Genomic DNA, 27,797 nt, shown 5'->3' on the forward strand with positions numbered 1-27,797 from the left:
CGCAGAGGCCATCAGCTGCTTCCCGTCACATGGCGGCCGGCGGGGGCGGGGCCGGGGCGGGGAGCGCGCAGGGGAGCGCAGGGCTGCGGGGGCGAACGGGGAGCTGCAGGAAGACGGGGGTGGGGGGCCGCGGGGCTGGGAGAACGCGGGGTTGAGGGGACTGGAGGCGGGGTGGAAATGCCGGGCTGCGGGGACGCAGGGCTGGGGGAACTCTGGGTCGAGGGGAAGCGGTGCTGAGGGGACACGGGACCGGGGGAACGCCGGGTCGAGGGGACGTGGGGCCAGGAGAACGCGGGGCCGAGGGAACGCCGGGTGGAGGGGAAGTGGTGCTGAGGGGACACGGAGCCGGGAGAACGTCGGACTGATGGGACGTGGGGCCAGGGGAACACGGGGCCGAGGGAACACCGGGTCGAGGGGAAGCGGTGCGGAGGGGACACGGAGCCTGGGGAACGCGGGACCAGGGGAAGCCGGGCTGAGGGAACACGAGGCGGGTGGGGGGGGGGGCGCTGGGCTGAGAGGATGTGACAGTGAGGGGACACGGTTGGGGAGGCTGAGCGGGACGCAGGACTGGGGAATTGTTAGCCTGTGGGGACACCGGCTGAGAGGACTCGAGGCTGGGTGGACACTGGACGTGGGGAGGGCTGAGAGCTAAGGAAACATGGGGATGTAGGGAATACGAAGCTGATGGGACTAAAACGGAGGCTGGGCAGGATCTAAAGTGGAAGCCTAAGAGTTCGAGCGAGTAAAGATGGGGGCCAAGAGCTGGAGATGGCATGGAGAAACTTAAGGGTCATCTCGACGTTCAGGGAAGCTGCTGGGGTCATGATAGTGGGGTGCTGGGAACTGGGAATCATGCAAGAGCTGGAATGTAGGCTTTGACAACAGCCGGGAGAGGGAGGGGTGCTGGAGAGTCCGGCCTGGAAAAGCCAAGGGGAGGGACAACGGGGGAGGTGAGGTCAAAGCTAACTCTCCCACCTCCCCTCGCGCCCCCCCCACCCCCGAGATTTTTCTCTGAATGTCCCTCAGACGCTGGTGCCTCGGGCCCTGGTCCTGTTTGCATCTGGTGGATTTAACTTGGAGCCAGGGTAGGAGAAAAGGGGGTTTTAGTAGTTGCTTTGGTTCCAGTAGTTGTTTCTGATTTTGGAGTTTCTCATAGGCTCTGTAATTCCCCGGTAGTCTCCTGTCACCACCCCACCCCCACACACTCAAGGTCGCCCCGTCCCTTTTCCTGTTCCCAGCCTGAACTTTTCTCAAAGTTCAGTCTCCCCATTTCCTTCCCTTTTGAGTCATAGTTTTTTTTCTAATGTGGAGCCAGGGAAGGAAAAGTGATAGGTTTATTTAGTCATTGCTCTTCCATGTTTTGTGAGCCTGAAATCTTGCTTCTCTACATTCTTGTATTGGTATGGTTCTCTCTTCCTCTTAGCTTTTAGTCCAGGCACACTGTTCTATGACTGAGTTCTCTTCGGGTCTCCTAGAGTATATCCGCGGTTTACCAGTTGTCTGTTTTGAGGACACGGACACACACACACACATTCATTCATTCATGTTTTCTATTTGCCTGTCACCTTTCTCCATTTTAGTAGCTCCACTATTCATCCTTGACACCTAAAAGCACTTTTTAAAACATGGCTTGTTCCTCACCTTCAGCCCCCGGGCTCCCATATTCTGATGTCCTTTTCGGTCTCCTTAGATCCCAGTTCTATTCTCCACACTTATTTTCCACTGCTCTTTCCAGTTCTTTTTAACCTGCCTTGTGTCCCCACCTCTTCCATTTTCTCTTCAGTGTTCTCCGTTAATGTCCTTTTGGAGGCCATTGGTGTTATCCCTAGTATGTGTGTTGTGTTTGGGTGGTTTTGTGTGCATGTGTGTCTGTACATGCTTGTGGGGTCTCTGGAGACCACAAGAGAACACTGGATTCCCTGGACCTGATCAACAAATGATGTGAGCAGTCCTGCAGGCAATGGAAATTGAGCCCAGGTCCTCTGGAAGAGCAGCCAGTGCCCCAACACTGAGCCATCGCTCCAGCCCCTCCTTTCTGTGCTTCACCTCTCAGATGTCCGGTTCCTGCTGTCTTCAGGATCTCATTTCTAATGGTTTGGTTTGTTTGTGTCTATTCTGAGGAGTTGGAGACTGAGCCCACAAGTAGTTAATAAACACTCCTAGTGAGCTACACCCTTTCCTGTACTCACGAAGTGAGTACAAGTCATGAAAAATATAGTGGTAATGGGGACAGAATAAAACCACCTTTTCAGCTCTTTTTACATGTCCACTTATTTATCTTGTGTGTCTGAAGCTAGTTGAGAGACCCACGGTGTATGCACGTGGACATCAGGGGACAACTTTCCGGAGTAAGGTCTCACCTACCACATGGCTCCCAGAGATTAAGTTTAGCCTTGGAAGTGAATACCTGCTGGTTGATTTTCAGACAAGGTCTTATTCTGTAGCCTAGGCTGGACTAAACCAAGCTGACAGCAGTCCTGCCTCAGCTTCCCAAGTGCAGGGATCACAGGCACAAGTCTGAACCCCCGTTCTTTCCATCCACTACTAAAGCATAAATCAAGATCACTGAAATGAAAAAGAAAAGATCATTGAAATATATGTTTAAAAAAGTAACTTTATTCCAAAGTCTTAAAAATTTATAACCTTAGAACTAATTTCTCCCAAATTTCCCCTATGAAATGGTAAGGTCAACCACATTGATCCATCTGCAGTTTTTCTTTGCAGCAGCTGGTAGCCAGTCCCGTGGTGAGCAATTTGATTGGTTGGCACTTACTGTACAAAGCTGTACGCAGTTAGGATGACGCTTCCTATGTATGCTTCCTTCTATAATTGTGAGAGATGGAGTGAATGCCAAAGCCACAGGAATGAAGAGCCTGTTTCCCATGACTACTGGGTTTTGAGGGAAATCAATGTGATTAAAACAACCATGAAGTGGTTTTCTACCTAATTCTAACAAGTGGCTCTCATGAGTTAACTGATACATGCAGATAAGAATTATTTTTTTTAGAGACCAATGCACAAGTTGTACTTTGCCACACATGCCTTTAATCCATATGCCTTGAGATCTGAGTATGGATTACATTAAGGGAAAGAGGAGAGGTGGGCTTCAGTTTTTCACAAATCCTTAAAACAAAGCCCTTTAGTAGTCCTTAACTGGACTGCCATTTACAAATGTGCACACAGGCTGATAAAAGCAACAATGATAACTGCTCAGGGCTTCAGAACAGCATTTGGCACCAAGCCCTTAAAGCTCCCATTTGCCAGTGGAAAAACCCTCAAATATTTCCTACTGCCAGGTGTGCACACAAGAGGAAGCTGTGGGAAGCACCGAGTGATCTCAAGAACCATTCACCATGTTCTGAGCTTGCAACTTCCCTTCTAACTTCTCATTTAAAGCTGCCCCTGAGTCGCAGACAAACCCGGGAACTCTGTCATCAGGCCCCAGAGGAAAGGCCAGCTCCCAGGACTGAAGGCAACACCTGAGTATCCCACTGTAAAATGGCTGACTGGAATGATCCAGTGCTTGAAGCACCAGAAAGCAAGAGAATTGCATGTCACAGCCATTCCCAAGGGCTCCAATTCACAGCCAGAGGGACTCCTCCGTGCCCTGAGCTCAGGATGGGCCACACCAGGAGTGGTTGGTTTCTTCACTGTATTCAAAGACAAAGAGAACAGACAGCCCCATCCACACCTCCTTTAACCTTGGGTCCCAGTGTTAGGAAGTCCTTAAAGCCTTAGATCTCGTCCTGTTTGAACAGGATGTGCACAAGTATAGAGTGCAAATTTCAAGTCAAGAGTTTCATGGTTAGCACAGACCAACTGCACCCTTGGACGATCCCTGACTTTAGAACGTTTAGATGACATTTAAAAATAAAAATAAGCATCTCCAGAACCTAGCTGTCCCAAGCTAAAGTCATCACCCAATATTTTCTTTTGAAACTTAGTGTCCTAGTAAGTGGAAACACATACTCCCTTTTCCAAGACACAGACACTGAGGCCAAGAGTCTGTCCAGTTCGTATCAGGTGATGCTCTGTTAGGAAATGTTCCTGTTGCTTTGCACAGAAACATGAGGAAAGAGAAGCCTTAGGTCTGTCATTTCACAGGCTTTTACAACCATCCGCAGCTCTGTTCTATGAAGGCTGTAAAGAAAGATGCATCCCCCTCTAGTGGAAAAAGCGTAGTTGGGGTTGGGGGAGCTGAGTCCACAAAGAAGGCCCCTGCAATAGCCCTATGGAACCCCTCCCTGGGCACTCTTTTACACCCTCAACTACTGCCCTCCATCTCTCAGGAGCTTGGAAAGTTGGAACTGCTTCACCGGCGTTCTAGATGGGAAAACAGATGTGAAACAAGAATTCAAGCCTCAGTCTGACTCCCAGGCCCAATCCAGCTGCCCTTCTGGTAGCTGACAACTCTTCCCCTTCCGCCTGGTTCCTTACCTCAACAGTGATTAGAAAGCCCCGCCTCCATATTCGTGTTGGGTAAGCTGGCTACAAGCCTTGACTAGTGGCACAGTGCACAGGTACCAAGTGCCCCCCCATCAGTGTCTGTCACAGTAAATCACCTGGATAGAGCCAGGTGTCACAGCCAAGTGGCCCCTCAGACACCACCGCAGCTTTGCCCCACACTGGCTGCTCCTTCCCAGTGCGCTTCACACCGCTGAGGTGACTCACACCAGATGAAATCAGTGGGAGATGACGGAAGGAGAGATGTAGTGTCTGTGCTGGGGAGACCCTGGCAGTCCCTAACACAAGCTCCCCGGGGCAGCGCGGTGAGAGCAGCCAAACCAGACTGAACTTGCAAGACAACGCTGACAGTGGATCATCTTCTTCATCAAACTGGTTTATCTTCCTCTTGAACAATGTCGCTTTGCTCCCCATCACTGTCATCTGCTGGGGTGAAAAAGATAGAACAGAGTGATCTCACCAGCGGGGAAAGTGTCCACCTTCTGTTTCCTGTCATCTTGGTGACGTGTGAGTCACAAGAATTGGATTTCATGGAGGAGTTAGGGCAGAGGGCACAATAATCGCCTTCATTTTATTTTGTTTTGAGACTAGGTCTCATGTAGCCCAGGCTGGCCCCAAACTCACTATGTAGCCAAGGATAACTCAACTGCTGATTCTCCCGATTCCACTTCCCAAGTGCTAGTACTATGTCCAGTTCTGAACTCAGAAGAATGCCTGATGCTTGTCACCCATCATGCTCGTGACTCAAGACCAGAATGCTCTCTTCTCTCTACTCACTCAAACTCAACTGCCCTCCTACACCTGGCTCCAAGCCACCTTTTCCACAAAGCAGGTCTGGATCAAGGCACCCCTCCTAGCTCCCATCTTCCTTCCAGCTCCTACTCTTGTTTGTTTGTTTGATAGAGGGTTTCTCTGAATCACCCTACCCTGGAACTCACCCCTTAAACTCAAAGATCCATCTGCCTGCCTCTGATTCCTCACTGCTGGGTCTAACGGTGTGTGCCACCACCACCACCCGGTCTCTGGATTTTTAAATATGCCAACCATCAGATAACCACACCCCTCCTTTAGCACACTTCTCCTAGGGCTTTCTCTCAGCACTGGATACATTTCACTTCCATTTAAATTTCCCCCATACATTTAACGTGCTTAGCCTGCTGGCCTTAGGAGGCTGTCCGGGCATTCACAGACAATACAGGGCTTTCTTACCTAATTCAACAGTCTCCTTAATGAGACTTCCCCGAGAACTTTGTTGGATGATTGCTTCTCTGGGCTGGTAGTTAACTCCTATTGACTATGTTACCCAAATGCTTGGGACCAGAGGTGATGTGGACTTCAGACTGGGTAATTTGCCTTTACAGAATGGGGTGGGATCCAAATCTAAATGAACAGGTCTCACGTGCAGATAGCAGTATAAAATATTTCATCTTATTATTTGTGTAGTGGGGGCAGGTGGAGGGCAGAGAACGATTTTGGGGAACGAATTCACTCTTTCCACCAGGGACTGAACTCAGGCCATTCAGCTTGGCAGCAAGCACCTTTACCCATTTAGCCATCTTGCCAGCCCCATTTTATACAATATTTTTAAATACACTCACGCATGAAACAAAGTTCAAGTATGTTGAAGCATCAGTCTTGTGGTGTTCGTGAACATTTAAAATGTTTTACATTTTGTTTTTTGGTTTTTTTTTTTGGAAGGGAGGAAACGGAGCATTCAACCTAGCGTAGAGTCTTAGGTTCTAGACTATAGTCAGCTAATTTGCCTAGGCTTTAAGAAATCACCCCTATTTATTAGAGATACCCTCCAGGAAAGCTGACGACACAGATCTGAAGGTCTGGAAGGGAGGTAAGCTTACCCTGAAACCCCTGGAGTCCGTTCCCCATGCGGTCTATGTCCCCATTGACTAGAGCAGTGACTCTGTGAATGTGGCCGTGCTTGCTTCTCTCTTTTGGCAACTCCTCTGGCTCACTTGTCTCGTGCCCCACCTCTTCAGCAACATCTTCCTTCTCCTCCTTCTCTTCTTCCTCCTCCTCTTCTGAATCCACCAAAACCATGACATCACCCATGTCCTGTCCCCTAATTTCCGAAGGAGAAAAAAAAAAATGAACAAGAAGTTACCTTGTCGATCTCAACTCAAGGGAGTCCCACTGAAGAGCACACACGGGTCTCCTTGCAATCCCCTTGCGACTATGGAAAAGTCTTCACCTGCTCGGCACAGCTTTAGTTGTGACAGTGAGACTGTGACGTCATGATGAGACGTAGGCACCAATGGTGAGAGAGGGTGGCTGTGTCTTTTGTGGGTATTTGTTTATTTGCTGTCCCTACTGTGTTGTCCCAGGTGTCCCACCGTATTTCTCAATTCGGAATGTATATAAATGCTGCATTCTGGGTTGGCAGGGTAGCTCAGTGGCTGGAGTTTGCCTAGTCTGTATGCATGCACGGCTGGGTGTGCTGGCAATTCCGGCACCAGTCCCGGCACCAGTTCCGGCACTTGGGAGGTGGATGTAAGAAGATCAGAAGTTCAAAGTCATCTTTGGCTACCACTATGAGTTTGAGGAAAACCCAGAGTACCTAAGAACTGGTCTCGAAACAAACCAAAACCAAAACCAAAAAATAACCAACCAAAAAGCCCAGAAAAATTTAAAAATGAAACAAAAACCAACTTTTTTCCTGAAATGGGCTCATTTCCACCTTAATCCTACAGATCGCTCCTAACCCTCAGGTACGGTCTTCTCTCCCTGAAACTGCAGGCGGGCCCTGTGTCCAGCAACCTGGCTTGGAACTGCCTTTACCAGGGCTGCAGCCTGCTTTGCCAGCCACAGTCTCAAGGAGGGAATGATGCGCTTCCAGCTGACCTGAGGGCCCAGGAGTACATTCACAATCTGCCCTCCTCACACCGCTCTGTGAATCGGATGGAGGGATGAAGGCTCGGTGGATTGGGAATACCTGATAGGCTATTTCTCCACAGCCCGTGAAATGAGCCAATTCAAACCACATTAGACTAAATTAAAAGCAGGTTTGTTTGGGAAGCTGCTCTCCAGTGGGTGAGTTCACTGGCCCTAAGAATTGAGGCCAAGGCATTGGGGGTGGGGAGGAAAGAGAGGGCACACAGAGGATCAAAATGTGTGGATTATCTAGGGAAGAGCCTCTGGGGAAGGGCACCCAGCCTCCCTTGGCTGGAAAGCTCAGGGACGGGGACAGGGTACGGCAGGTAGGGACTGAGGGATGCTGGGAGAACCTGGAAACCAGATCTTCTTCTATATATAAAATATTCATCTTAGTCCCTTGTCACTGGGTCTGAAACCAAATGATACCCTGTACAAAAGACTTGGGAGCAGCAACTGGGGCCCAGGGTCATGGCTTCACAGTCACTTCCCACAAGGCCTCATTGGTGTGGCCTGTGAATAGCAAGCCTTGGAAAGACAAATTTGCCTGGGCCATAGCCCTTAACAAGTGTGGCAAAGGGAAGGTTCTAGAATAGTAAGATCCCATTGTGGGGGGAGAAAAAAAAAAAGAAATAAGGAACTAATTGTTCACGGATCATAAAGAAGAATTCTCTCTACTGCCCAGGATCACCTTGGGAAATAAAATATACAAACTCCACTTGTTTACCTTTCCCTGGCTGAATTTTCCTGTGGGGGGGTGGGGTGGGGACTTTGGGGCATGCTTAGACTTGTCTTCCAAAGCATTCTAGGGGCCTATGACTCGAACTTCCTTTTAGCTTTTAGAAAGTGAATTAGAAGCCAGTGCCTGAGTAATCTGGCTCGTGTGTCTGCAGAGTCCATGTGTTTCAGCGTGCCTCTCCTGCAGGTCCCCACCGTAAAGGGGCACAAGACTCTGGAATCCATCAGACCCGGGTTCGAGGACAGACCCAACCATCTGCTTCCTAGATTCACCTGCAGAAATCACTCTACTGGGGCTCCACCTCAGCGGTGAAACAGACATGCCACCCCCACCCCACTACATCATCAAGATGGAGGTTTTCCCAGAATGCCTCTGGAAGCTCCCGGCCCAGGGTCAATCCCTTCGGTATTATTGATCTTGTGAAAGGAATAAAAACAATGACAAGGAATGATAGGGAGAGGCTTTGAATTAGAAGCACCAAAACACTCACCTGAATGTGCTCCCTGCTGAAAGAGAGGGAAGAAGAGAGAGGTAAGCACTGGAACACATCGTTTCAGTCTCCAGAGTTTTCAACCAATCCACCAATGGCTGAAGAGATAACTCAATAGCCTGAGGCCCCGAGATGAAAGTCAAATGCCTAAGAAGCCAGACACAGGTGTATATACTCGGAACCCCATCATTAGGGGTATAAGACCAGTGGAGTCTAGGAGCTGTACCAAGACAGTAAAGCAGAGGAAGAGAGGAAGACACCCAGGGTCGTCCTCCAGCCGTCCTCCTGCATGAACACACATGGGCACACACACTCTCACCTGTGCACACACACATACAAAGTTAATAATAAAGGTGTAACTAAAGATTAAAAAAAAAAAACAAAACAACAAAATATGACCATCTAAGAAACATTCTACGTGCTTGGGGTGGTACATAAATGCCTCTTTATTACACATAGCGCTGCAATGAAGCAACGGGGCACACAGGATGGAAGCCGGACATAGTTTTCTTCCCACCCACAGCTTTTACAATTTTTACTTGCACATTTCGGGTGTTTTGCCTGCAGGTATGTCTGTGCACCACGTGCATGCCCAGTGTTTAAGAACACCAAAAGAGTCCAGGATCCCCGAGGCAGTTGTGAGCCATCATGTGGATACTGGGAAATAAGCCCTGATTCTCTGGGAGAGTCGCCAATGCTCTTAACTACTTTGCCATCTCCCTGGCCCCGCCCACAGCTTTTTTTTTTTTTTTTTTTAAAGGAAAAGGAAGCATGGGAACTCAATGGGATCTCACCCTTCCAGCAGAAAGCAGGGCTGTAATACAGCATGAGGCCTGAAACAACAGCCAGCCCCAGCAGGAGGAGGCTCACCACAGTGCCCACGATGCCCCCGACGTTCAGAGGTTCTGCGGAGAGATCACACCACGAGTCCTTTCTCTTGGGCGCCGGAAACCTCCCCTCTTTAGCCCAGACCCACCTCTTGTATCATCTTGGTTACGTGTCCACAGAACCCCTCCAAAATCAACCTCAGGCAGAACTGACAGTCAGACGAAGCATGTGACATGCATGTTCAACGCAGAGCTGGGGAACTGTGTGTGGACCAGACACTAGGACTTTCCCAAAGCCCCAATGTCAGTGAACATGGTGATCAATGAACCAGGACTGCGGGACGGTGGACCGTGCCACCAGACAGAAAACCTGGTTAAGGTTGAGCGGGTTCAGGAACCCCGGAAATTCTCATAATTAAGAAGGGTAGGCATTTAAATCTACTCCCGACCAGGTTCCTGTCCTGCACCGGGTACCATGGCACCCCTTGGAGAAGACTGAGACAATCAGTCTCATAGGGACAGAACCTGAAGTACTTCCACATGCAAATGAGGCATCCCTTAAATCTCAGACTGAGCCAATAGAAAGCATTTGCCTCTAGATCTCACCCCACTCCCAAATGTTTATAAGGTCCTATCCACAAGTAATAAAGTGTACAAGTTATTTCACCAAAGATCAATGCAGAGCACCTGTCTTATTGAGCTGTGAGTTTTCCAAGGATCAAAGGTGCACACCATCACTGCCCGGCCAGGACAGAGAATTTAGGTACTGGCTATACATAGAAAAAAAATGTCGTTTCTTGAACGGTAACACAGGCCTGAGGCAGAAGGATCACAAGTTCAAGGCCAGCCTGGTCCATATACAGAGGAAGTTCCAGCCTGGCCTGGGTACCATATCGAGACCCTGTCTCAAGTTTAAGACAGGCAGGAGACGAGCTTGATATTGACTCAAGAGTAAACAAAGGAAGCAGGGGGACAGATGGAGCTAGCTCCAAAGTGGGAGGGGCAAAAGGAAGGGGAAAAATTTGATCCGACCACACACCACGCACAAGAATTAAGTCTGAATTAAACCCTTAACCATGGCGTAAGGATCAGAAGAATGTGTGAGAAAGCCAGGCATGGTGGCAGACACCTGTAATTCCAAGTACTCTAACAATGCTGACTACAAGATCAAAATCTCCATCAACGGTGCACAACACTGAAGATGCTCTGTGCCCTGCAGTGGAAAATACTCGGTCAGCTTCATCCTCTACATTGCATGTTGTTCTGTGTGTGCTCACGTGCTAGTGCACTCATGTCACAAGTTCATGGAGGCCAGAGGACACCGTGAGGCAGCTTGAACTCTCTCTCCTTCTACCACTCAGGTCTCAGACACGCAACTCAGGCAGCCAGACCTGGTAACTACCCACTGAGCCATCTCACCAGCCTGAAATTTAATTCTCCGTGTAAAAGTAAATGTGTATCTATCCCGTTAGTAGGCTGATATGCTTTCATATTTAAAGAACGGTCAAGGTGTATGTATATCTCAAAAATGTCTTCCAAAAGAAAAAAATATTGCCTTACGATTTATCATCAGTAAATGTTTGATTTGTGCACCTGTTTTATGTATTTTCACACCTGGGGCCCTGAAAAAACAAGAAACGTTTAAGCAGCTGTTCTGGTGTAACAGAACCGCCCCTTCCTTGTTTCCTCCTTCCATCCCTCCATCTCCTCATTCCTCCTTTCTTGTTTGCAGACAGGTCTGTAGCCTAGACTGGCCTCACACTCTCTATATAGCTGAGATGACCTTAACCACTAAGAGAATTAAACTTGGGATATTTCACACTGCAGCGCACAGAGCATCATCAACGTCGTTCAGCACCGAGAGATACTGAGTTCACAGTTAGCATCCCTAGTAGCTTGGAATTACAGTTGTCTGCCACCTTAGCAAACTCTATGTACTAGAGAAGACCTCCACCTCCTGAGTGCCAGGACTGGAGGCCGGTACCAGCCTGCCCAGTGTGTGAGGTGAGAGAGATGGAATCTAGTCCTTTTAGGTCTTGAAAACCCTTATGATCTAAAAATTTCTAGAATTTTCCCTGACCCCCAAAGGAAGTTTCATATTCATCCTAAGTGGGACGGTGGAGAGCTATGTGTGCACTTTCCTGTTACAATCCACTGATTTCACTACATGTGTATGCACACACATACGCATGCGTGTATGTACGCATGTTCTACTACATATTCTTTGATTAGTAGAAGGTGTCATTTTTTATGTCCTAGGCATGTATGGGTGCACCCAGGATCAGACACTAATTTTCTCAGGCATCTTGTCAAACCACAAGCAAGCGATAGACTGTCTTAGGTTGACCATGACCCACAAAGGGAGGCTCCAAGCCATGGAGAAGCCCCAGAGCCACCCCCTCAATGGTACCAAGGTTGCTCTAAGGTGACTTTGAGATCACCCTGAGCACCTACCTTTCACACTTAGCCAGATGTCTACCGCCTTCACCCCAATGGGGTTCTCAGCTCGGCAGAAGTAAAAGCCTCCATCCAGGGCCTGGGAGCAGTTGTGGATGGTCAGAGAGGAGCTCTGGCCCTGCTGGGTAATGAGGTGGCGGCTGCTGGGCTGGATGGCTGCCTCTGGCTGCGTGAGGTTCCTCAGCCACTGGATCCTTGCCGGTGGGTTGGCTTCTGTCACTTGGCAGGTGAGTGTCACGTTGCCCCCCACAAAGCAAGTTTTCATGGGCTGAGATGTCAGTGAGGGGCTTGCTGGCGGTCAGAAAAAGGTAGACAGAGGCAGATGTTTCAGGAGAGTCGAGCCATGGCCCAACCTTTCCTGCCAATTCCCAGAGGTGCTGGTCCTCCGGAATACTGTCTACCAAGTACTTCCTGAGGACGAGGAACCATATGCAAATGAGCCCAACCCACTCTCAAAAGTACCTTTACATTATTCCCATTTTGCAGAGAAGGAAACTGAAGCACAAAGAAAGCCAAGTGAGTTGCTCAGCTAGGGCACAGAATGACCAACCGTCCTATTTTTCTCAGGACTAAGAAGACACCCAGGATGGGATGCTTTCCACGCAACAGCATTTACACTTCTGGGTGAAACCGAATAGGCTGATGACCATGGACCCCGAGACCCAAGCACCAGGCCCTGTCACCCAACACATTACACACCTATGTAAAAGTATACAGGCCAGTGAGATGGCTCAGTGAGTAAAGGGGCTTGCGGCCAAGCCTGAGGTCCTGAGCTGGATTCCTGAGATGCAGATGGCATGAGAAAAGATATGACACCAAAAAGTTATCCTCTGAGCACTATACTTACACTGTGACATGTGATCACACATGCACAGGCACACACACACACAGGCCAACAAAGACCAATGGCTTAAAGCCATGTATTAGAACCGTTAACAGGACAGTTCTAGGATCTTATGGGGCTGAAAGTTGGGGTGCTGATGAAGCTGGCTCCTTTTGCATGCACCAGGGAGACCAACCTTCCCACCTTACAGGTGGTTCCTCCTGTTTTTCTTTTGTTGAGACAGGTTTTGTGTAGCTCAGGCTGTCCTTTGAACTTGCTATGTAGCTGAGGCTGGCCTTGAACTCCTCAGCCTCCTTGCCTCCACACTCAGATTTGCTTCTTCTTTTTTAGTATGTATTTTTATGTTTAATTACATGTATGTGGTGCACACTGGGGTGGGGGTGGGTACGTGCCCGTGTACGGGCGCCCGAGACTGTCAGAGGCATGAGAACCTTTTGGAACTAGCTTTGTAAGGAGCCTGGAAACTGGAACCTTACAATGGGCTTCAGTCCTTCACGAACTTGAAAAGCCCCCTTTGTTGCTGAGCCGTCTCTCTAACCCCTCTTTTTCCTCTTTCTTGGTTATATGTTTTGTTTTGTTTGAGACAGGGGTTTACTATATAGCCCAGGCTAGCCTGAAACATAATATGTAGAGCAGGCTAGCCTGGAACTCACAGATACTAACTACCTGCCTGTGCCTCACAAGTGACGGGATTATAGGTGTGTGCTATCCTGCCCTGCATCTTCTGCAATCCTTGGTTCCACCGCCCCCCATCCCTTTACTAGCTTCTTTCTGTGATGCCATTACCCGCTGATTCTGACCTCCTCCCATCCCCCTCTTATAAGGACACACAGGATGACACTGGGACCAGCCAATAATCTAGAATGACATACACAAGCTCTAGGGAACCGGGACCCTGCCTCCTACAGTAGAGCACTGTTCCGTCTAAGACAGAGCTGCCCTGGATGTGGCCTCCTGCCTCTCAACACTCCTAGCATGAGGGAGGAGGGAAGATCAAAAGCTCAGGTCGTTACAGTGTCGCATGGTTTCTGTAGTTGGGTCACCGCACTGTGCTCCCGTCCCTCACCTTCCTTCAAGAAGCCCCAGTAAGCTCAGGGGGGTCCCCAAGCTGGACTCAGGTGGGTCTTTGGTCTGACACCAGGACCCTAGCTGGGGTGAAGAGATGCTTGTTTTCAATCCCCCAAGGAAAGCCACACAACACTGTGGAGTCTCTGACTTGAGTCAGAAGAGATGTGCCGAGGGCCCGAAATGACACATCTGTCCTCTTCGAGAGAAGCTCTCTCTCTAACGCATGGGGCTAGGCGTTAGAGATGGGCTAGGACAGTGGGTCTCAACCTTCCTGATGTGGGGACCTTTAATACCATTCCTCACATTGTGGTGACCCCCAACTGTAAAATGACTTTCGTTGCTACTTCACACAGAGTATTTTTCCGAGTTATGAATCATAACGCAAATATCTGATTCGCAGGATACCTGACCCACAGAAGGGTCGAGACCCACAGGTTGAGAACTGCTGGGCAACAATGTTGCCTAAAGAGTTTTCCAGTGACTCTCTGGGATCCTGCCTGGCAGGATGGAACCAGTCTCTCTCAACAGTGGTCCCAAAGAAGAAGTTAGGGTGTCAGACCTTGGCACCCTGGGAAGAGAGGGGGAAGAGGGGAGGGGAAAGGAGGAGGGAAGGGGGTCAAAAAATAGGTACAACCTCCAAGTTTGGGGAAAAGGTCAGATCGACAGAAAAGAACTGCCTAAGCCTGAGGCTGCTTGGGACACTTAGGAAAGACATCCTACCACATAGTGGGATAGCCTTCCCTCCCTCTGTGGGGAACGCAGATCTCTTTCTGAGTCCTGAAGCCTCATAGGGACTTTAAACCAGTTTCAGAAATGGCTGTTTTTTTTCCATAAGTGAGCCCCCCTAAGGACATTTTCCTAGCCCCCAAGCTGAGGACAGTTAAGAGCTATCCTGGCTAATTCTATGTAAACTTTGACACAGGCTGGAGTCACGGGAAAGGTGGGAGTTTTGACTGAGAAAAATGCCTCCCTAAGATGGGGCTGTATGCCATGCAAGTCTGTAGAGCATTTTCTTAATTAGTGATTGACATGGCAGAGGATCCCGCCCATTGTGGGTGGAGCCATCCCTGGGCCGGTGGTCCTGGGTTCTATAAGAAAGCAGGCTGAGCAAGCCATGGGGAGCAAGCCAGTAAGCAGCACCCCTCCATGGCCTCTGTATCAGCTCCTGCCTCCAGGTTCCTGCCCCGAGAGAGAGTTCCTGTCCTGAGTCACTTCCATGACCAACAGTGATGTGGAAGTGTGACCTAAATAAGCCCTTTGGCTTTGGTCATGGTGTTTTACCACAGCAACAACCTAACCAAGACAAGGGCATTTATATTCTTGCATAGGACCTGGATCCCATTCCCGGCACCCACATGGCAACTTACAAGCATCTCTAACTCTTTTTCCAGAGGATCCAATGCCCTCTTGTGGCCTCTAAGGGCACTGGGGACTCATGTGGTTCACGGACATACAGTTACAACAGGCACATCCATAAATTGTCACACACCCTTGACCAGCATGGCACGAATCCATTCAAGACTTTATCTGAGTGGATGTAGTGGGTAAGGATAAGAGAGGCTCCAGAAGACGTGGGGCCCGCGGAGATCTGCATCTAAGTGAACACAGATGTGAGGGCCTTCATGGGATGGGCTGCCAGGGTGGCCCTTCATGAATTCTTCACCCAGCTGACCTGCAGACCACTCTGAGATGCCTGCAGTAAACCTCGGTGGCTCTTTGTCTGTGGTCCCGCTATTTTGGAGGCTAAGGCTAAAGGGTCACTTGGGCCCGGGAACTCAGAAGCAACCTGGCAATCTAGTAAGCCCCTCCCCCATTTTGTGGAGCTGGAAGTGGGAGCTAGGCATAGAATTTGTGGCCTTGCTGAGGGCAAGCAAATAATGTTCTGCCCTCAGCCCTAATTTCCTCTCTATCTCTCAAGAGACGGGATCGTGGGCTAGGGACTGTATACGGGGGGAGGGTGGGGGATCCGACTATGTGTTGGGCGAGATCTAGGGTCTCATCTCCGGCACAAAACCAAGAAGGCAGACCAAGTGACTCCCCAGGCTTGGTCCTACGAAGGGTCACTTCCGCCTGGCTCACCCTCTCTTGTATCACTGGTTCTCAGGGAAGTAGGTCACCACACTGGGAGGATGGGTCCAGGTGCCTCACAGGAAGACACTCTGGCCGCCCTACGAAGGGCAGTACACTCTGTGGGAAGGAGAAAGCTCACCACCACACATGTGAGCAGGCACCTAGGAAGACTATCCTCCATAATATCAGCACCCGAACTTCCAACCCCCGACACCTCACACCCTTTCGAAGAGACACACAATCACACCCTAGCAGAAATCCTCACGTGACAAACGTTTAAGCGACCGAGTTTGGGGGGAGGGATCCTCTGCTACATAATAAAGAGGACAAACAGGCATCCCATCTGTCCTGACCGGCGTGCCAGGCTGAGTGACTGAAACTGAGGGCACAGGCACACAGCCGGCGTCTGTGGTGATAAAGAAGCTGAGCCGGGCATCTTTAGACATCCCAGGCAACAGCCGTGAAGCCTAAAGACAAGAGGGAGGAATTCTGGGTAACTCCAACACTGACTTTCTCTCCCAGCACTACCATCAAACGATTCTTTGAGAAGAAAGGAAGGCAGGTGAACCCCAACCCCTGGACAAAGCCAGCCAGACTCACAGATTTGTACCACACAGCTGGCTCCAGACTCTGGTCCCAGTATGTGGCTCCCAACGCATTTAAACTTCTTGCCCTCCGACAGCTGCGGCGAGCTCAGCATCTGCAGCTTTGAATTCCCCACGACCGTTCCTCCGGGTTCCTCAGTCCACAGGAAGGTCGGGTCAGGGTATCCCCCATCCCAGTTACAGGTGAGTTCCAGGGCAGTCGATTCTGCAGACGCCCCTACTGAGCACTGAGGGGCTGACGAAGGAGGCCCTGCAAAAGAGTTAAGGAGAGTGCGGTTCATCTTAGACTCTGAGTCAGACAGCAGGGTGTGTGTGTGTCTGTGTCTATGTCTATCTGTGTGTGCATGTCTGTGTGTGTCTCTGCCTGTGTCTACATATGTAGATCAGTGTGTATATCTATGTGTGTTTGCCTGCCTGTGTATCTGTGTGTGTCTCTCTGTGTGCTTACTACAGTACCAGGGTCTCAGAAAGCTATTATGTTCAGCTAGTCTACCTTCAGAAAGTCCCTATCGGGCTGGAGGTGGGGTGGTGTAGCTCAAATAGTTACAGTGTTTGCCTAACATGCACAAGGCCATGGGTTCAAACCCCAGCACCCTACAGAATGGTTGTGGTGGTAATACTAACATTGGGGAGGCAGAGGCAGGGGATTTAGGAGCTCAAGATCATCTCTGGCTACTCTCTAGACCAAGGATAGCCTGGGGTACAGACACTGTTGAAGAGGAGGAAGAAGACGGCACCAGAGAGTGTCTGATGGCTCAGTGAGTTAATCGCATTCTCCAAGTGAGGCTTACCACCTAACTCTAATGCCTGCAGCCCATACTGGAAGCAGAGAACCGACTCCCAAAGGTCAGCCTTTGACCCCCACCCACCTGCACATCATACACTTACATAATTAAAATTCAGAGGTTTTTGTTTTGCTTTGTTTTAAATCAAAGGTGTCCCAGCACCCAGAGGGCAGAGTCAAATGGATCTCTGAGTTCGAGGCCAGCCTGGTCAGTCTACAAAGCAAGTTCCAGGACAGCCAGGGCCGCACAGAGAAACTCTGAAGCAACAACTGCAAAGAATTGACTAAGACTGAGATAAGAATGCAGTGGGCTGGAAAGACGCCTCAGGTAAGAACACTGGCTGCTCTTGTGGAGGACCAGGGTTCGAGTCCCGGAACCTGCATGTCAGGTGACAACCATCAGTAATTCTAGTTTCAGGGGATCTCGAGCCCTCTTCTGGCTCTCCTGGGCAACAGGAATGCACACAGCACAATTACATACAGGCAGACAAGCTAAACAAACAAACAACAAAGAAAGAAATCAAGTCTGTAGACAGAGAGGCTGGTGAGATGGATCAGCAGGAAAATGTGCTGTTGCTCTAAGCTTGACCACCTTCGTTTGATCCCGAGTACCTCTGACTTCTACATGACACACGTGTGCCCTCATAAATGCACGTAATAAATAAATAAATGTGATGAAAGGGAAAGGAGCGCCCAGAACAGGCAAACCCAGGGACCTGTGTTGTTGGAGCTCACGATCAGATCAGAGGGTGGAGCGGCTACCGGTGGGGCTGAGGCTTCCTATGCGGAAGATGGCTCCTCAGCAACAACTCTGGGTGCTGACATCCCCGGTGTAGAACTGCTGTTAGGTGGTAGAAACCTTAAGAGACGGTAACTTAGGGAAGGGCTCTGGGTCATCAGTGTGCCCTCAAAGTGGATTGTGGGACCCTAGTCACTTCCTCTTCCTGTCTCTCTCTTGTGCCCTGCTGAGAAGGAAACAGGTCCATTTGCCATGTGCTCAAGTCATGACTCACCCAAAGCAACAAGGCCAGCCAGTGACAGACTGGAACCTTGACAACTGTGAGACCAAAGAGATTGTGTCGGGCCACCGATTAGTGTACCAGAGAACAGCTTGGTACAGCTCACGAAACACCACTGATGTACTAAACACCAAAAAGTTACGCCTCTGTGTGTGGTGAGAGCACAAGTGTGTATTGTATGAGTGCGTGTGTGTGCTCGAGTGTGCACATGTGTGTGCAGGTGAATGTGGAGGCCAGGGGTCAACCTTGGATGTTGTTCCACAGGGATCTTCCACCTTATTTTTGAGATAGAGTCTCCTCACTGGCCTGAAACTCGCCCAGTAGGCTAGGCTGGGTGACCAGTGAGCCTCAATCTTTGTCTCCTCACCATGGGGGTACAGACACAGGTTGCCACGCCCTGCCGAGGGATTGGGTTTCTCATGCTTGTGGGGCAAACACTTTACCAATAGCTACCTCCTCACACCCCAACCCCACCCCTACCCGTGTGTGTGTGTGTGTGTGTGTGTGTGTGTGTGTGTGTGACAGTCGCTTCATAGCAAACACTGGCCTAAGACTCATGATGGTCCTCCTGCCTCAGCTTTCCAAGTGCTAGGAGTACAGGAATGAGCCGCCATGACCAGATTTTATACACCTTGAAATGTTAATACTTCTCCCCGCCCTCGTTAAAAATAAATGTTCTTATATGTATAGAATTATAAATGTACAAAAATTTTTAAATTGTTTATAATTTTATAAATTATATAATTTATATAAAGAAAATAAATTTATTAAATGTATAAAAGCCCTGTTTTTATTAAAAGTTTATATTAGCTTCCCTCTACAGTTTAAAGGGCTCTGCTACGTTCCAGGTAAAAGACGCCTAGGAAGGATAACCCTCGCCTGACAGTCCACATATGCACACGTGTGCTGAAGGTAGCAATGAAGCGTGTTAGGATCCGGGCACAGACATGCAATCAACTATTATATAGCCCTGAAAAGCAACAGGGCCTAAAGCGCACTGTAGGGCCACAGAGCAGAGGCAACTGCGCCAGGCAGAAGAAAGCAGTCTTTAAGCTCAAAGGAACACAGGAAGACGCACAGACGCACGCGGTTCACGCAGGGGCGTGCTGCTTACGCACAGTAGACCAGGAGCTCGGTCGTCACCTTTCGCTGCCTCATGCTGAGCACGTTGGTGGCTGAGCAGGTATAGTTGCCTTGGAGGTTCTGTGACATCAGCATCAGGGTGAAGTTGCTGGCCGACAGGTTCTTTTCTAACAACTCCGAGATGTTGTGGGTTTGGATCCACCACTCCACCTCGGGTGGAGGCTGTGCGGTGCTACGGCAGCTGAAGTCCACCTGAGAGCCCCTGGCTGCGTACAGGGTGCCGTTGGGGAGGGCGCCGGTGGCTGAGATGTTAACCTCAATGTGGGCGGGGCCACCTGGGAATGACAGGGAGGTGAGGATGGGGAGGGATGGACTAGAGGGCATTGGTCGCCTCCACAGCGCTCGGGGAACCAGACAAGATCAGTCTATGGACACCCACTGTGTGCTAGCTAAGGCTGTGCAAGGTTCTGAAGACCTCTGCTCAGTTGATATTGGACAGTTAAATAAAATTGATGAAATTGGCTGAGGATAGGCGAGTACTTCCTTTAAAAAAAAAAAAAAAGTACTTTTCTATTTTTCGAGCTGGAGAGATGGCTCAGCGGTTAAGAGCACTGACTGCTCTTCCAGAGGTCCTGAGTTCAATTTCCAGCAACCCCATGGTGGCTCACAACCATCAGAAAAGGGATCCGATCAATGCCCTATTCTGGTGTGTCTGAAGACAGCTACAACATACTCATACAAAGATTTGTTTGTCTTCAGACACATCCAAAGAGGGCACCAGATACCATTACAGATGGTTATGAGCCACCATGGAGTTGCTGGGAATTGAACTCAGGACCTCTGGAAGAGCAGTCAGTGCTCTTAACCACTGAGCCATCTCCCCAGCCCGAAATTCTTAAACCCCCCCCAAAAAAAACCCTTCCCACGTTGTGTGTGTGTGTGCATGTGTGACAGGATCTTTGGTAGCCCAGACTGGCCTGAAACTGTATAGCTGGGGATGACCCTGAGCTTCTGATCCCCCTGCCTCCACCTTCCAAAGGGCTGTACTGGGTTTCATGATGCTAGGTAAACATTCTCCAACATCAGCTACATCCACTGCTGAGCCCTGAAGAGCTTCCGGGCCTCCAGCTTCCACTTCCCAAGAGTCGGCACTGGAATGCCGCACCGGCTGGAAACGTCTGAGGTTAAGTGCTTGCTCCTCTTTCAGAGGACCAGAGTGGGGTTCCCAGGAACCATGTCTGGGTGCCACAACTAGCCTCAGCTCCAGGGGCTCTACAGCTTCCTCTGAGTACCTGAACACACGTGTATGCGCATGTACACACAGACACACACACAAACACACTTAAAAATAAAATCCTGCAGACAAGCAAGGTAGTGCATAGGGCAGAGTCAGGTAATTCTCTGTGAGCCAACCTGGTCTACAGATGGAGTTTCAGCATAGCCAGGGCTACACAGTAAGTCTGTTTCAAGAAAACCAACCAACCAAACAAACAAATAAACAAACCAGGGGCTAGAGAGATCTTCCAAGGGACCCGGTGTTGGATTCTCAGCATCCATAGCTCACAACTCTATGTAACTTTAACTCCAAAGGATCTGATGCCCTCTTCTGATCTCCACACAGAATACCTATATACATAAATACACACGCACACACACACACACACACAAAACCCCAACCTTGCCTAGGGGGTAGAGACGGGGCTCAGCAGTTATGAACACTGGCTGCTCTTGCAGAGACCCAGTTTCTACCCTCAGCACCCACACAGGGCCTCACAACCATCCTTAACTCTGCCTGCAGAGATCTGACCACCTTTTCTAGCCTCCACAGACGCGCACACAACAAACAGACATACATGCAAACAAAACACCCCTACCTGAAAAAAGCGCGGAGGCACAAAAAAGGAAGTAACACTTTGGGCCTGAGGCTGATCTATCGAGATAGCAGAAGAACCTAAATGTAGATGCCAGGAGCTGACCCACCAAGCCCTGAACCTGTTATCAGGGCTCACTGGGCCTCAGCGTGCTCAATGATGTGTTTACAGAAAACCCATTCTCCTCAGAGATCCTGGAATTCTCTCAGGGCAGACCAGAGCCCACTGAAAGCTTAGACCTCCCAAAGTGTGCTGGCCTGGAGCCCTTTCCCTCAGGGTGGTTGCTTTCTCTTTAATCACTGGACCTGCTGAACTCCTGGGAATTGTCCTGGACTATCTGTGAACCCCAGGCTAGTCTTGCTACCCGACCACAACTCCCTTCTCCCCTGCACATCATGCTGGTAAGACAGAAAATGATCACTCCACTTTGAACTCCCATGGTGTGGCTAAGGGTAACTTACTCATCCTTATTTTGCCTCAGTTTCTTCATCTATGAAATGGGAGTGATGATAGTATCCTCCAAACAGGGCCACTGAGCCTGTCATGTGAGTTTATGTAATGGAATATTCTGAATGGTGCCTGGTGTGCCGGAAGCTCTCTACAAAGGGCTGGACCTTGTCCCAGGTCATCTTCATTTTCTTTTGTTTTGTTCAGTGATGGGGATGAAACAGAGGGCCTCATACATTCAGCATAGAGATCGAGCACCCTACATGAGCTACACCCCATCCAGCCCTGAACTTTTTTGAACCCCAAAATACAACCCTGTACTGTATTGCCCAATGCATCCAAGATTTAAGTTCCCTTTGGTAAAAAGAACATATCACCATACTGGAGAAGCATCTCAGAGGGGTGGTGTGTGCTTAGTAGGCACAAGGAACTGGGTTGAATAGCAAGCACCACAAACCAAAGGGGATGAGGGAGGAGGGCAAGGAGGAGGGGGAGAGGAGGAATAGGAGAAAAAAAGATGAAAAGGATGAGGAGGGAAAGAGGAAGTGGAGAAGAGGGAAGAAGGAGGGAGAGGAGAGAGAGAGGAAGAAGAAGAGGGAAAGGAGCAAGAGTGGGAGGAGAGGAAAGGAGGAAGAAGAGGTAGAGGAGGAGGGGGAGGAAGAGAAAGAGAAGCATGGAATCTTTATCCCAGCACTTGAGAGGCAGAGAGAGGCAGGTGGACCATTCTAGTGCACATATTGTTGCAGGCCAGCCAGAATTACATAGCAAGACCCTGCTCGGGAAAGTATTTAAAAAGGAAGTGGAAGAAAAGAAATGCATCTACATCATTACTTGGCCAGTTAAACAACACTAATGGGTGCCCCCCCCCCATTAGCGTGATCTCTGGGGCCCCCTTGCCTCAGAGAGCTCTCTCTCTCTCTTTTTTAAAGTTTTATTTATTTGTTATATATAAGTAAACTGTAGCCGTCTTCAGACACACCAGACGAGGGCATCGGATCCCATTACAGATGGTGTGAGCCACCATGTGGTTGCTGGGACTTGAACTCAGGACCTTTTGAAGAGCAGTCAGTGCTCTTAACCGCTGAGCCATCTCTCCAGCCCGAGAGCTCTCTTAGAGACCAGCCCAGGAAGGTCGAAGATTCAGCAAAAGAATTCATCCTACCGTGGTGCCATGTAACCCAGAAATAGGTCAGTGGGGGGAAAAAATCATTTGTGGGATGCAAAGATTTTTCTGTGCAGCCCTTCAAGTAAAGTACCTTGTTACCCCAGGCCTCACTAAGTAGCCCAGGCTAGCCTCAAAGTTGAGCTACTCTGGCCTCAGCCTCCCAAGCACTGGGATTACAGATGTGCTTTACACATCTGGTCAGGACAGCCTTGTCAGGTGGCTCTTTGGGAACAATACTGCGTACCGCCCGTAAGGGTCTGGGGGAGATGTCGGTTCTGGCTGGGAAGGTGACTGAATGCTGCATTCAGCTGGCTAGTCAGTCAAGTATGTGGCTCAACAGGTCCTAGGGCGTGTCTTCTATTGGCATCCTGCCAATTAGACAGGGTTCGTTTGGGCACTGATGTACAGGCAGCCGACACCTGAACTGGCTGGCACTGGTAATGTGACTCAGGTCACATACCTCCGGTCTCGCAGGTCCTAGTGGCCTGGACTGGACAGTGTGAACCTCCAGAAGGCAGGTAGGATGTGGAGGTTGCTGCTAAGAATCATCTGGGAAGGAGGCAGGAGAATTATACAGAAAACAAAACAAAACCAAACAAAAAAAATAGGACAGGAGACAGCTTAGCAGGTAAAGACACCAGCCACGCAGACCTCAAAACCCGAGTCCTAGTCTCAAAATTCGTTTAACGGCCAGTTGCGGTAGGGTGAGTCTCCCAGCACAGCAGGAAGGTGGGAGGCAGAGACAAGAGAACCACTGGGAAGTGAGGGGCTAGCCTGTGGTACACAGTGCAGCTGGACAGAAAAGAAACTCTGCCCATCCTGGGGAGGTTGAGAAAGGATCCCTGACAGCTGCCTTCTGGCCTCTGACAGGCAAGTACATGCTCTCCTCAGCACGCACACACACACACACACACACACACACACACACACACACACACACACACAAACATTTTAAGAGGGCAGGCAAGAGGGCTCAGCAGGTAAAGGTGCTTGCCACCAAGCCTGACAAGCTGAGTTTGGTACCCACAGAGTGGAAGGCAGGAAATCCCTGGAAAGCATGACTCCCACAAGCTGTCCTCTGATCTCCTCATGAGCACCATATGCACACACACATTCGATTTAAAAAAAATGTAGACAAAACAAAGCAAAAACCAGCCGACAAAAAAAAAGAAAAAAAAAAAGAAAACATTTAAAAATGTTTTAAAATAAAAAGTCAGAACCAGGGAGACAGCTGGAGTTAAAGGTGCTTGTTGCTCCTGCAGAGGACCCAGGTTCTGTTCCCAGCACCTATGCCAGAAGGCTCACAACTGCCCCTAAGTCCAGCTCCATGAACGTAAAACCCTCTCCGGTCTCCACAGACCCATGTATTTGTTGCAATACACCCCAACCCTTGTATGGTCCTGGCTATCCCAGAACTCACTACATAGACCAGGTTGGCTTCAGACTCAGCCATCCTCCTGCCTCTGCCTCCCAGGTACTGTGATAAAAGATGTGCACCACCAAACCAGGTTAAAATACTATTTAAAAGGAATTCTAAAAAAAAAAAAAAAAAAAAAATCAAACTGAGACCCCAGTGAATTTCCTAAATGGTTCTTTGCTCCAAGGTCATTGCTAATCCGAAACCCTGGGTGGAGTCTCAATGACAAGGAGCCTGTCTTCTTGACCCACGGGCAGAATGTGTCCCCATCAAGAGGCTCAGGCCCACGAACTGCAGACTGTAGACTGACTACGCGCATCATTTTCACCAGCTGAGAACCTGTCAGCTTAGAGGGCCTGGTAAGGCTAGACAGCAGCTCACCACTAAGCCACAACCCAACCCTTACACAATACTTTTGTTGTTGCTTGTGTTGGTTTTCTCAGCTAGCCCAGGCTGGCCCCGAACTAGCATCCTAGTCGAGGATGACCTAGAACTTCTGATCCTCCTGCTTCCTCCTCCCAGGTGCTGGGATTATGGATCCATGACATCACACTTAAACTCCTCTGTGGCAACTGGCTTTCATCTCCCGGCTCCCTGGTATGAAACCTAAATCCAGAGCCCAATCTCTCCCTTCTGCTTCCTCTAAGTCAACTTCTGATGGGGACAATCATCTCCCCTCAGTCTGCCCCCACTGTCCCCTCTGTCTCCAGGAGCCTGCACCATGAACCAGGAAGCAGGACTCAGTAAACAAAAGCTCAGTTCAGGGAGCATGGATCTTCCCTGAAACTCCCGTTACCAGAAGTTCACCCAAGACAGCTGCTAGGAGCATGCCCTGGCCCCCAGCCCCAGCTGATGGCCACGGGGCTTGTGCAGATACAAGCCTCCTTCCACATTGCCTTCATAGCAACTACCCGAGAAAACTGGACCCAAGCTGAGCCTCGCCCAAGTGTCTTGAGATCTGACTTGGGTTTTTCATGGGCTGGTTTTTGAAATCCTCATTTGGCTCCACAACTCAGCTCCCCAAAGCGTAAGAGATGAGCAGGGAGCACCAAGAAGAGACTCCGTAAGAAACACCAAGGCTGCAGGACTAGTTTACACCGGAGCCACCTTCACTGGCTCTCCAACCTTACTGGGGGCAAGCACTCAGCTGGTCCATCCACAGCAAGCCCAGAATATGGGCCAGAGGATTTCTAGACACTTAGGAACAGAGTAACAAAATCCTAAGGCAACCGTGGCCCTACTTTAACTTGCCTTTACTTTAATATCCGCTTGTTTTTACTTTTTGTATATGGTGTTTTCCCTACATGTATAAACGTGCACCACAAGCATGCCTAGTACAGCTGGAACTGCAGTTATAAATGGTTGGGAGCCACCATGGAGGCCTGGGAACCAAACCTGAGTCCTCTACAAGAGCAGCCTGCGCTCTTTGACTGCCAAGTCATCTCTCCAGCCCTGTTATTATTATGATTATTATTTTTAAGACAGGGTCTTGCTGCATGGTGGTGGCACAAGCCTTTAATCCCAGCACTCAGGAGGCAGAGGCAGATGGATGGATCTCTTGAGTTTGAGGCCAGCCTGGTCTACAGAGTGAGTTCCAGGACAGCCAGGGCTACACAGATAAAACCTGTCTCAACAAACAAATCAACAAACACCCAAACACACACACACACACACACACACACACACACACACACACACACACAGAGGGTGGGGTGAAGGGGTTGTCTCAAGGCTAGAGAGATGGCTCAGTGACTAAGAGCACTGGCTACTCTTCCAGAGGACCCAGGTTCAGTTCCCAGCACCCACATGGCAGCTCACAACTGTCTATAACCCCAGTTCCAGAGGATCTCATGTAGCCCAGGCTGGCCATGACTGCCCTAACCAAGGAAGCTCTCTACACACTGAGCCACTCCCCAGCCTCCACCTCACCCTTAGACACCACACAGCACTACATACTCATTAGGGGGGAATGACAGGTGACATCCTACAATGGTGCTCACACCAGATGGCCTAAAGCCCTCTCACCATGGCCTACAGGAAGCTTGACTCCCCCAGGTGCAGGCTACAGAAGCCCCACCCCCACCTCGTGGGCACAGCGGGACACAGGCTCTATGACTCACATCTTGAACGGCCAAGGTCACTCATGGATAAGAACCTGTAGAAGCTGGCAGTTTGGGGTTTTTCCTCCCTAGTTCCCAAGGCCATGTTGTAGCATCTGAAAACTGTTTCTCCTTAAAGAAAGAGAGCCATGTGACTGAGTTATCCACCATTTCCACACAGGGGCCTGACTCTTGAGTCCCATCAAACACCCAGATGGAAATTGGGAGGGGTGACACACATGCCCACGACCCAAGTCCTGTGGAGGCAGGAGGATTGCTGTGAGGGATTTTGTTGTCATTGCGCTTTGTTTTATGGTTTTCTGAAATGGGTGTCTTGGGTAGCACAGGCTGGCTTCAAATCTGCTATGTAGCCAAGGATGACCTTGAATCCACAGCTGTCCCACCTCTCTAGAGCGCTGGGTTATCACCTCAAACTATGTTCATTTCTCTTTTCTTTCCTTCTTTCTCCCATTTTGTTTTGTTTTTTTATTAAAGATCAAGATGGTCTTGTCCTGGCTAAGTAAACGCCCTGCTCCTAAACCATAGCCATGGGGTGGGGGGAGGGGGAGAACTACATAGCAAGACCTTGTCTCATAAAAGAAAGAGCTGGCTGGATGGGAAGCTTGAGCCTTTAATCCCAGCACCCAGGAGAGAGAGGCAGGCAGATCTCTGTGAATACAAGGCCAGACTGATTTCCACACAGGCCCCCTCTATCTTTACCATGACCTTCCAAGTCCAAAAAAGGAGGGACCGATAAACCAGAGAGGAAGGGAGGATCAGAACAGGATGCACCCTTACTGCTGGGACCTTGGGATGCAGGCAACCCCAGGCGCACTGTACCAGTTTCCCTTATCAGGGCATGGGACCTAGCAAAACTTCACTGTGACCCTGAACCAAACACCGAGGAGACTACAGCCAACGGGGCCAAATCCAGAGCCAGGCATGTAGCCCTGAGGACTTACTGCTGGCAACAGGCAGCACCAGGCCCTCCCAGGAACGTGGTCCCATCAACTGCCTCACATTCTGTGAACACAATGAGGCTAAGTCTCCATCAGAGCTATGGTTGTCCTCAATGGCCACTGATGAGCAATGGTGTGTGTGTGTGTGTGTGTGTGTGTGTGTGTGTGTGTGTCTCAGGACCGTCTGGGAGGGAAGAAGAGGTAAGATCCCCGGGGACTCAGTGGCACATGAGCAACGGGGCACCTGCCTCCGGTTTTCATGGAGAAACTGCACCAACCACTGGCCCACACTTCCCAGTGAAGGAGTTTCCACAGTTCAGTATCCATCGGATGTATTTAGGGAGTACAAGGTCTTGTTTGATTTCAGGGACACCTGCGTGCTTGTTGGCAGGTGTGTGGACGTGTGTGTACTCGTGCTGAGGATAAACAACCTCAGCTGTAGGCCCCCAGCTTATTTAATTATTTACTTATTTATTTATTTTGAGACAGGGTCAGTGTAGCCC

The 27,797-nt window shown here is 49.7% G+C and overlaps 1 protein-coding gene across 4 annotated transcripts in view; it reads right to left on the reverse strand.

Moving 5' to 3' along the window:
* Positions 1-2,596: 2,596 nt before the first annotated feature.
* VSIG10 (V-set and immunoglobulin domain containing 10) overlaps positions 2,597-27,797 on the reverse strand; it is a 31,303-nt gene continuing 6,102 nt past the window's right edge. The window contains exons 3-10 of one of the 4 annotated variants that reach the window (XM_080940778.1): positions 26,357-26,467; positions 19,372-19,671; positions 16,446-16,700; positions 11,861-12,154; positions 9,374-9,484; positions 8,580-8,595; positions 6,321-6,541; positions 2,597-4,887 (exon numbers count right to left, since the gene is read on the reverse strand). In XM_080940778.1, coding sequence (XP_080796904.1) covers positions 4,832-4,887; positions 6,321-6,541; positions 8,580-8,595; positions 9,374-9,484; positions 11,861-12,154; positions 16,446-16,700; positions 19,372-19,671; positions 26,357-26,467 — 1,364 coding nt within the window. In that variant the 3' untranslated portion in view covers positions 2,597-4,831. Of the gene's footprint in view, positions 4,891-6,320; positions 6,542-8,579; positions 8,596-9,373; positions 9,485-11,860; positions 12,155-16,445; positions 16,701-19,371; positions 19,672-26,356; positions 26,468-27,797 lie in introns of all 4 variants that reach the window. The other 3 variants (XM_080940777.1, XM_080940780.1, XM_080940779.1) reach the window with 3 other exon arrangements.

This window comes from Micromys minutus (assembly GCF_963924665.1).
Source record: "Micromys minutus genome assembly, chromosome: 29".
Classification (NCBI taxonomy): Eukaryota; Metazoa; Chordata; class Mammalia; order Rodentia; family Muridae; genus Micromys; species Micromys minutus.